At 41.0% G+C, this 11,302-nt stretch overlaps 1 protein-coding gene across 1 annotated transcript in view; it reads left to right on the forward strand.

Annotated features, from left to right (window-relative positions):
• Positions 1-6,319, forward strand: part of LOC145394497 ((3R)-3-hydroxyacyl-CoA dehydrogenase-like) — a 59,118-nt gene extending 52,799 nt beyond the window's left edge. The window contains exon 6 of the mRNA XM_080268345.1: positions 6,228-6,319. Within this exon, the coding sequence (XP_080124471.1) occupies positions 6,228-6,319 (92 nt within the window). The remainder of the gene's footprint in view (positions 1-6,227) is intronic.
• Positions 6,320-11,302: the final 4,983 nt, after the last annotated feature.

The following is an 11,302-nucleotide window of genomic DNA, read 5'->3' on the forward strand; positions in this document are numbered from 1 at the left end:
ACATACTCTTCACAGCATTCAACAACTTTTCATCTACTCCATATATTCTTAATACTTTCCACAATCCTTGTCTATCCACCCTGTCATAAGCTTTCTCCAAATCCATGAAAGCTTAATACAACTTCTTTCCCTTCTCTAGAAACTTTTCCACTAAAAATCTAAGAATGAATATCTGATCTACACAACCTCTTCCCTTCCTATAGCCTCCCTGTTCTTCTCCAACTAATTCCTCTGTTCTTTCTCTAACTTTGTCAATAAGTATCCTACCGTACACTTTTCCTATTATACTAAGAAAACAAATGGCCCTATGATTACCACACACTTCTTTTTCCCCTTTTCCTTTGTACAAGGGAATAATTATACCTGACTTCCAATCCTCCGGGACTTTACCTTCCTCCTAGGCCAATCTGCACATCTTCCACATCCATTCTACTACTATCTCTCCTCCATGGTTCAGCATTTTACCACACACTCCATCAATTCCTGGGGCTTTCCCCAATTTAACTTTCTTCATTGCTTCCACAACTTCTATCCTACTGATTTCTTCCTGTCTTCTCACCTCCCTCCTTCTCCCAGCCATTCCCCAGCCACTTATACTCGCATTACTTCCATCCTCCACGTTCAACAATTTCTTAAAGAGTTCTCTCCATCTGCTCACTTTTTCTCCCTTCTCCACTAGTAATCTACCATTTTTATCTTTCACTCCCCTGCTAACCTCACTTCCACCCTGTCTTACTCTCTTCACCTCTTTCCAGAACATCTTCTTACAGTCCCTCCACTTTACACTCAAATTCCTTCCAAATTCCTCATCCACTCTCTTCTTACTCTCTCTTACTAATCTTTTCACCTCTCTCTTTCTTTCTACATATAACTCTCTCTTCCGCCTCTCAACTTCTTCCACGCCCCTATTTCTCATCCATTCATTGTATGCTTTCTTCTTTTGTGCCACAGTCTGTCTCACCTCTTCAGTCCACCACGCTGTTCCTTGCACACCCCTCCGTCTTCTCTTCCCTCCACACACCACATCACATGCTGCAGATATTTCTTCTCTAAATATCCTACACACACCTTCCACGTCCCACATTTGCTCCAATTAATATTTGCCCAATCGTTCCTCCACTTCTCTCTTATACTTTGCCTTTTTCTCATCCTCTCGTAACCTTTACACTCTCCTTGTAACTACTCCTTCCTCTCGTCTTTCCCTTCTTCTATTCCTCCATCTTACTTGTATCCTAATTCTGGCCACCACCAAGTAGTGGTCAGAAAGTCCACTCCCACAATCTCTATAAGCTCTTGCATCCATTACACATCTTCGCATCCTTTCATCCACACACACATAATCAATCATTGCCTTCCTTTCATTCAGTTCACCACCCACCCTTCTCATCACTCGCCATGTATACCTGTGGATCATTTTATGCCTGAAGAGGGTATTGGCTATCACCAACCCCCTCCCAGCACAAATGTCCACTAACGCAATGCCATTCTCATCTATCACAGCAGGCACACCCCACTCACCAACTATACCATCCAACTTCACATTCCCTACTTTACCATTTATATCACCGATCAAAAACACTCTCTCATTCCTTCCAAACTTTTCCATGCACACTTCCACATTTGTCCAGAACTCTTCTCTCACTCTGCTAGCACGATCTTGCATTGGCGCATACACACACACGATCGCCTGCATTTGTATTCCAACTTTCAACTTTACCCACACAGTCCTTGACCCAACTGATCCATACTGTCTTATGCTCTTCTTCCATCTTTTACTCACAACTATACATACTCCTTCCTTTGCCCTCTCATTCTCACCTACTCCTGCACATATACCCCATCTGTACTCCCATTCTCTCACTCTTTCTCCTCTCCATTTTGTTTCAGTCATTCCACATACATCCACTTTTGCATGCTCAAGCACCTGGACAATCTCTCTCTCTTTCACCTCATCATTCGCTCCTCTTACAATCCACATAGCCATTACTAAGTCCTTTGTCCGGTCCTGGGTTGTCATCGTTTGGTCAGTCCTTGTCCGAGGCTTCTTGTTTGTTTTCCTGGGAGGGGCACTAACCCTCCGCCAACCCTTTTAGTCGCCTTTTACAACAAGCAGGGATACTGGGGGAGTGTTTTTGAACCCCCCCTACCCCCAGGGGGGTAGGACTAAGCACACTTCCCTGTGACACCCCGTTATCCTGGATAAATATATTCAATGTTATGTTACGGGGCAATTTGACAGAGAATGTCCTGTCCTTTAAGAAATTTGAAGTAAAAATACGTAAACTTCCTCTTAAACCATAAGCATAGAGCTTCATTAGTATACTGTGTCACCATTTCATGTCATAGGCTTTATGGATGTCCAAGAACATCCCTATCATGAATTCTTTATTGCCAAATGCTTCTGCAATACAATGCTCCAAATTCATTAAATGATCTGGTGAACTTCTGTATTTACCGAAGCCACAGTATCGATCATTTAACAAATTCTTCAACTCTAAAACAAAAAGAAGCTTATTGTTAACCATTCGTTCCATGACCTTACATGGACAAGAAGTCAACACAATAGGACGAAATGAAGTGGGATTCATAAGACGACCAACCTTTTTGGGTTCTGGTATGATGTGCACAAAGTGCCATGAGTTTGGGAACGTTCGAGACGCCCAAAGCTCATTGTACAATGCTAGCAGCTTAACCCGCCGTGTCCCGGAGACGTGAATTCACGTCCTCACATGATGTACACTCATATCCCGGAGACGTGAATTAACGCAGCAGCATTGCAAGGTCCCTAATTTGCACAGTTTTCAATTTTCGCGAGTGATTTCGCGAGTGATTTTGGCACGTATAAACGGGACACCTTCCTCTATTCCTCTACAAGATGCCAAGCAGGGACAATGCCTGACACTGCATAACCTCTCCCCCCCCCCGGCACGCCATTGTCTCTGCAATTCACCTGTTACCAGTGACCTGGCCAATAAAGACATTCAGGGCCAGAGTGATTCCCCAATCGATGACAATGTGGAGGACAAAGTTTACATAGCATTAGAGGAAGAAACAGTCAGAAATGATGATCAGGTAATGTGGGAAAAAAAGTCATGAATGGTGATGAGTTAGTAAGTTAGTGAGTGAAACAATGCTTATAATGCCTATATTACCGTTTGAAAATCAATATACTCTCGTACTACATATAAATTCGTACCAAATAAATAAATAAATACCGTTTATGAGTGGTGTGGAATAGTTATCCTCCCACAGAACTCGTTTTCTTTGCAGCCAGCCTGATAGAAAACCCTGTAAGGTAAGGAGGTTCTCCTACCTGGATCGAGTATTTTAAACCTCAGGTGAGCGATTTCTCTATGAATTTTCGATGTTTCTCACCAAAAGCAGATGTTTGAGCCAAAAAAAAAAAAAGGTCCAAAAATGTCGGGACTGGGGCGTACCACTGCCCAGAAAACGTCGGGATGGGGGGGGTTAAATAGTGAATTCAAAGCATCACAATCAATGGGGCCTTGTGGTGGACAGTAGAGAGAGCAACCAGACAGATATGCATTATTAAACATTACTCTGTGTGCAACGGCTTCCAGAGAAGAATTTAGAAACACTTCCATTTGTGGGTGTGATTTGTATGTGTATATGGCAACTCCGTGACCTTCATATCTTCTATACGAGTGGTAGTGTTTGAGCTGAGGAGGATCAGGATGACCCATCAAGTGCGTCTCCTGTAAACGAATAACGTCTGGCCTGTGTATTGACAGCAAGATTGCAATATTATGTAGTTTATTCCCAAGTGTCCTACGATTCCATTGTAATATTGTGAATGCGACGGTTTAAGATTTACGTTCAGGGGCCAGTGTGCTTAGTCTTTTTATGGCACCCGCCAACAGGCGAGCAACTACCGGGGGACCTATTCCGGTGCTTGTTGACGGAAACCTCCATTTAATTATCAATAATGAGGCTCCCAGACTCCGCTGAGGAAGAGCTAACCTTTCTCTCCCTCGCTGGAGTAGGAACCGGAAGAACATGAGGATGTGACTGTTTTGTGAGGATGGTCATGTTACTCTTAATAGACTTGTCAGACTTCGTTTTAGGTCATACTGATGGAGAGGCAGCAGCAGCGTGAGAATATGTGGAATCCTTAGGGATGTCAGTGAGAGAATTGGAGTGGATAGGAGGCTGAGATGGAGAAGGACAGTGAGTGGCAGGAGGGAGAAGGACAAGGTCAGTTCGTGTCTCGACAGAGCACATTACAGGATGGGACATTACCACCAAAGCATAAGATCTATTTGGTGTGGGAGTTGGATGCAATTCCTTCACCTTTTTCCTAGCTTCATAGCAGGAAATACCCTCAGTTGCCTTCACTGTGCAGACCTCCTTCTCCTCCTTCCCCTTGGGATGGTCCCTAGAGGAAGTGGAGTGAGTACACTTGCAATGAAAGCAGTGTACTGTCTCAGATGTGCAATGTTCTGCATCATGACCCTGGCTGGCACACTTGCCGCACACTGGCTGGGAAGCCCGACAAGCCTTGTCACTATGCCCATACAACAGGTTAGGGATATATGGCCGCACATGAACATTTCATAACCAATTTCTCCATGACTAAGAAGTGACACTTTACTAAAATTCAAAATGATAGTTGCAGTCTTTGTCCTGACATATTCTGCAAATCAGGTTATAAATCTAGCATCAATGACGTCCTGCTGAGCGAGGTCTTGTATGATCTCGTCCTCACCTATCACCATAATATGGTGAGATCCCTGCAAGTGATAACACCCTTGCAGGAATTCATGGAGACCGGGGTCATGGTAGCAATGAACCTTGCGCAGCTTCAATAAGTCCTTAACTTCAAATGAATTACAAGTCTTTTCAAGGGGATCTCCATTCACAAGTTTTTTTTTTTAACTTGTTCCACCTCCCCAGCCCAGTCATCAATAACCTTCTTGATCATGAAGGGATTAAGACTGCTCAAGGGAGTGGAACCTTGAGCACAGATGGTGACAAACTCGGCGTTGTTTACAGCGATGTCACGAGGAGCACTATTATGAGGCTGTTCTGTCTGAGGGCTGTCAGTATGTGAACCAGTCGGAGGTTGGTTAGGACCACCTCCCCCTCCTGAGTCGGAAAGGGCGTCCGCCATAGTGACCACTCCTTCCTGACGGGAAGTGTGAAGGAGGAGAAAACCGATCAAGGGACAAACAACCCAGGACCAAAGACCTAAGTCTGATGTTGCCCTCTCAAACCACTCTAGGGAGGCCCGACCGTGTTTATTCACGCCCCAGAGCAATCAGTGGGGGGGACCCTCTGTGGGCGCGTAAGCAAAGATAAACTCAGTATTACGGTACAGACACCTACTGTACCTAGCTATGAGGGAGGGGAGGAATATGAGGAACTAGCTAACCTAGTCACCACCAGAAGGGTGAAAAAAAATAAATAATGCCAGTGAGGCAGCCCTATAAATCTAAAGAAGAGGACACACGAGCATATATCCACTTTCTTCAAGACCAAGGATAAAAGTCCGTCCAAGAGTGAGAGAGAGAGAGAGTTGAGAAGGCAGTTCTCTCTAGAACCTTTCTAGCATCCATTTATGGAGAATACAGTTACGTTTTTTTGTGCAAAAGCAGGGCTGCGTAACTTAATTGTAAGGGTACAGTGAGGTTAGAAATGATACTACCGGTATATAATAAATGAGAGGTTGAAGATGAGGGCTGAATATATGATAATAGGCATTTGGGGAGGTTGATCTTAGAAAAAAAAAAAAAGAAAGAAATAGGAGAATCACACTATAAGATTGATAAATCATGGGCTCAATCACGAAGCTCCATTATGATCATACTTAACACAGTCTACTTAGATATTCAGGCCATCCCTCTAACAAGGGAAAACCCAGATATTGGTGGCTAACCACGAAATCGGTAGGATGGAGGGTGACAGGGGGAAGAAATAGTCGTCAAGAAAGTGATTTTCAGTTGATGGAAGTCGGGGCTTAGCCCACCATGCGCGGGTAGTATTTTGTGGGGAGGGACAATTACAAACACATATAAGAGTGAAAGAGAAGGAAAGCACAGCATCATTACCCCAGAATACGACACGCTACCCTTGAGTTACATACAGGTCCTATTTTCAGCTCTTAGAAAACTTAACAAACTTAACAAATTTGTTCACTTATGGAAATGTTCAAAATATTTCTTTTTTTCATATTGAATTTTACTCTTTTATTTCTTCCCCAAACACAGAAGTGGCTGAAGTGGTGGCGTTCCTGCTGAGTGAGCGGAGCAGCTACATGGTGGGAGCCTGTGTTGAGGTGACGGGAGGATACCGCATGTGATCACCACACCCTCCCCCCCCAAACACAGACAGACAGACAGACAGACACACACACACACACACACACACACACACACACACACACACACACACACACACACACATATCTATATCTACCTATCTATACTGTATGTACACATGCACTCTCTCTCTCTCTCTCTCCCTCTATGGGGAAGGTGGTGACTGAAACGTACTAGACACCGGTTCTGATCCCCGCTGGGGCAGGGAAAAGTTTATGGATTTGAATTTCATAAAAAGTACACTTTACTGATATACCAGAAGACCCACCGATTTGTCACAAAAACACCCCCGCTAATACCAAAACACTAGTCCTATATGGGACAGCCCTAGCATGTATTCAATATGGATGGTGGGTGTTCACGCCGAAGTGATGACATGTGGAGATCTAGGAGGATTACTGGACCTTGGGGAAAGGCCCTGGGCATAGGCCCTGAAGCCTTTACCCAGAGTCGGACCCATTAAATATACTGTATATATATATATATATATATATATATATATATATATATATATATATATATATATATATATATATATATGTATATATATAAATATACAGTACATCCCAAATTTGCACGTGTGTCTGTGTTTATAATAAGAAATTTGTGCGGAGTATCATACAAAGTGAGAAAGAGATATTAATGTTATGGATTTTAAAGTTTGCTTGGAACCCAATAAATTTCCAGAAGGTTTCCAAGTTCGCCTTTGTGCTGGTTAAAACATTACATTCCTTTAAAAGTGGATCATAGGAAATTCAAGCGCTGCTAATGGTTATAATTAATGAACCCAGGAACTCCGGTAATTGTCACAGAGAAGCCGAGCATATTATTTACCCTATATATATATAGACAGATAGATAGATAGATACATAGATAGATAGATAGATTTGATAGATAGATAAACAGATAGATAGACAGTGAACTAGAATTATATCCATCATGTACCGACATTTTTTATGAATACCAAGAATGTGTGTATATGTTGATGTACTGTGTATTCGTTACCAAAAGCTATACTGTCAATATTGGTGTAAAAGTCTTTTTTTTTTTTTTTTTTTTTTTTTTTTTTTTTTTTTAAAGCGAAAGTGCTCTCTGTCGTACTTTATGACGTGAGACACGAACGCCAAACAGCAGCTTGGAACAGTGTATTAATTTATCTGACAGTGAGTGTTGCTGGATCATGAGGTATCACCGGTACGATAAGGGGCATAATGAGTGAATACACGCGGTAACTGACTCGAGACCGATTCATTGCATTCTACGTGAACACCAACTATAGTGAAATGGGTAAAACACATCCCTGTTCATCGGAGTTATTTCCTACTTCTTTTAAGCAGTTCATTGCACTGTTTATCTATATCTACCGGTATATCTATCTATCTTCCCTCGTGCTACACGGGCATCTGGTAGCGCTCATGACTGGAATGTTACTCAGCCATATTGCAGAACTTCTGCCTATCAGAATTCTTTCATTCCCCGAACTGCATCTTTCTGGAACTCGCTTCTCCAGAGTTGTTTCCCTCCATTTCAACCCACAGCTGTTCAAGTCTAACTGTTACAGATATTTTATGAACAGAGGACACCAGTAATCTGGTGTATGGATTATTTTTTTTTATTCATTTGGTTTTCCTTCCTCCGTTCTGTTATTAAAAAAAAAAATTATCTATCTATCTATCTATATCTATAATCTTTTTACTGGTCAACACTTACAGCCTTCCAAGTCTGAAATATCTTCCCATAAACAGCTCAGTTCTAAGTTCATCATTTCAGTATGTACCTCATTAACACCTGCGACATTCCCATTCTTCAAGCATTTCAGGAAAGAGTTCATTGCACGCTTATAGCTTCAACGTTTACTCTCTCTCTCTCTCTCTCTCTCTCTCTCTCTCTCTCTCTCTCTCTCTCTCTCTCTCTCCTGGCATGAGGGAATCCATAAAGTGGAATTCACATCTTGTTCAGATCCCTTGTTCACTTTTCAATCCCATGACACAGTTTTCATAAATTCTTGTTTCCACCTTAGCAATTTTTATCAACTTTGGGAGGACCCCTTGCTTTGATGAGGTTGATGGAGGCTGTATGTAACCCCTCATCTTGGAAAAGCCTTTCCCATAAGTTGAATTAAATCACCTGAAAGTAGTCAGATTAAAATAACAAATGCGGCAACGGGGTAAAGTGGCTTAAGGTCGTACTTTGAAGCCTTGGGTCGTATTCTACGAGGTATATGGCTTTAGAGGTTTCATAACGCCGCCTTTTTTGTGACTTATTCTGCAAACCTCGCCTTTGTATTGTATGTTATTTATATCGTTTAAATAGCGATATGGTTTGGATCAGTATAATACATTAAGAATGAATGTGGCAAAGGATCTGCCTTTAACATCTCAAGTGGAAAGAGAGAGAGAGAGAGAGAGAGAGAGAGAGAGAGAGAGAGAGACTGTGGGTCTAGATTATTGGTTCGAATAATTTTTTTGCAGCCATTGTGTGACGCTCATGTCAACACAAAGGAAAATATTGAAAACTTCATAAACACCGTCAATGAAGCATTACTGGTAGCAGGAGAAACTGAAAATACAAATATGAAAATACGAAAAACTTCTAGTGAAAAGCTTAACTATGCCCATAAAGACAAGCAGAGTACATAAGAGAGGTCGAAATAAAGAAAACCATCAGGGAAAAAGAAAATGAAGATATTTGCTTGTAAGTTAGCAGAACTGAAGAAATCAGGAATCGAAGAGAACAGGAATCATTTAAAGGGAAGCTTGGTATTGGATGAAATGAAGCGTTTGTTCTGCGACACCAATGAAGAAACAAACGTAAAGGTGATCAGAGTAGTAGAATAATTTCATACAAATCTTTACAGTAATGCAAGTATCTCCATCAATCTGTTGGTTCTGGGTAAACAAATGATGGACACAGTACATCCCAGCATTACGTCCGAACTAAAGAAAGTGTTGAGAGGAATGGACACAGGCATATAGTAATGACGGTATCATGACTGACATTAATTTCTTGAATATCATGACGAATTTTATCGCTTATTGTTACACTCTCCAAGCGATGTCATGCATCTTAAGAGAGGAATTGGGTACTGACATGGATACTGGAAGTAGCAAGAACGAATTCGATATTATGTCATCGTATTATTGTGGTGTAGGATGTAGATGATAGTGCGTATGTGAAGAAAGGAAAACTACTTAGGAAATGCTTTGAAGCCATCGTGGTACAGAAATTATGCAAAACACGCATTTTCGACCAGGACACACACACACACACACACACACACACACACACACACACACACACACACACACACACACACACACACACGAATAAGGAGGGAAGCCCAAAAACAGTTTGAGGAGGATATCATAAATATAAGTAGTGATCAACCGAAGCTATTTTACAGCTACATCAGAGGCAAAACCAAAGTAAAAGATATAATACAATCCATTACGGACGAGGGAATCACCTATACACAAGAGAAAGATATTTGTGAAGCACTAAATAAGAAATTCCAATCAGTTTTTACAGAAGAAAAAAATTTTGAGAGGTACTATGTGGAACATGCATGTCCACACATACTACCAGATATATAAATATCAGAAAAAAATAATACAGGAGGAGTTAAGTAAATTAGACAGAGGAAAAGCAAATGGTCCTGATGAAATTTCATGTTGGGTGCTACGAGAATGTGCAAAGGAGTTAAGTAAACCATTATTTTTAATTTTCAAGAAATCCTTGAGTCAAGGTAAAATACCCGATATTTGGAAGAAAGCAAATACTGTCCCCTTATTCAAGAAAGGGAATAGACAAAATCCACTCAACTACCGACCAGTATCACTGACCAGTGTTGTAAGCAAGGTATTAGAAAAGCTTATACGAAAAGCTTGGGTAAATCATCTAGAAGAACACAGTATGATAACAGAAAGACAGTTTGGTTTCAGAAAAGGAAAATCATGTGTTACTAATCTGTTGAGCTACTATGACAGAGTAACAGACACAATACAGGGAAGAGAACGATGGGTGGACAGATCTATTTAGATTTCAAGAAAGCATTTGACACAGTACTACACCAAAGACTTTTATGGAAACTGTACCATCAAGGAGGAATTCGAGGCAAACTGTTTTGTTGGATGCAAGACTTTCTCAAAAAAAAAAAAGAAATGAGAACAGTACTAAGAGGAAACTACTCATCATGGAAAGAAGTGACTAGTGAAGTACCACAAGGCTCGGTGCTGGCACTAATCATGTTTTTAGTGTATATAAATGATATAGCCAGTAACACTGGAAATGAAAGCTATCTAAATATGTTTGCAGATGATGCAAAAATTCAAAGGAGAATTAGTAACACAGACTCTTGTAAAAAGCTACAAGAAGAATTAAATAAACTTCATGAATGGAGTAATACATGGCAAATGGAATTCAATGTGGACAAGTGTCATGTAATCAAGTTTGGCAAAAGTGGAAAAAGACCTGATTGGGATTATACGTTAGGTAATAAAACCCTACACACATCAGAAAGAAAGAAGGACCTAGGTGTGATTATCAATAGCAGACTATCTCCGGCCGACCACATCAGTGAGAAGGTACGGATCATGTATACACTGCTTGCAAATATGAGAATAGCATTCACATACATAAATGAAGACATGCTAAGAAGGATAATAACATCATTCATCAGACCAACCCTGGAGTATGCATCAGTAGTCTGGAGTCCTCATCTCAAAAAACACATAGGCAAGATTGAAAAAGTTCAAAGGGCCGCTACAAGGTGGATACCAAGCTTAAGGGATCTAGCTACGAAGAAAGACTAAATAAACTGAATCTACCAACACTACAGGAGAGAAGGAAAAGAGGTGACATGATAATGCTAAATAAAAGCATATCAGGGAAGGAGAAAATAGACATAAATGATTACTTAACATATGGGGAAGCATCAGCAAGAGGACACTGCAAAAAACTGCATA

The sequence above is a fragment of the Coenobita brevimanus genome, chromosome 27 (assembly GCF_032717465.1).
Source record: "Coenobita brevimanus isolate Jiangsu-jjx chromosome 27, ASM3271746v2, whole genome shotgun sequence".
NCBI lineage: Eukaryota > Metazoa > Arthropoda > Malacostraca > Decapoda > Coenobitidae > Coenobita > Coenobita brevimanus.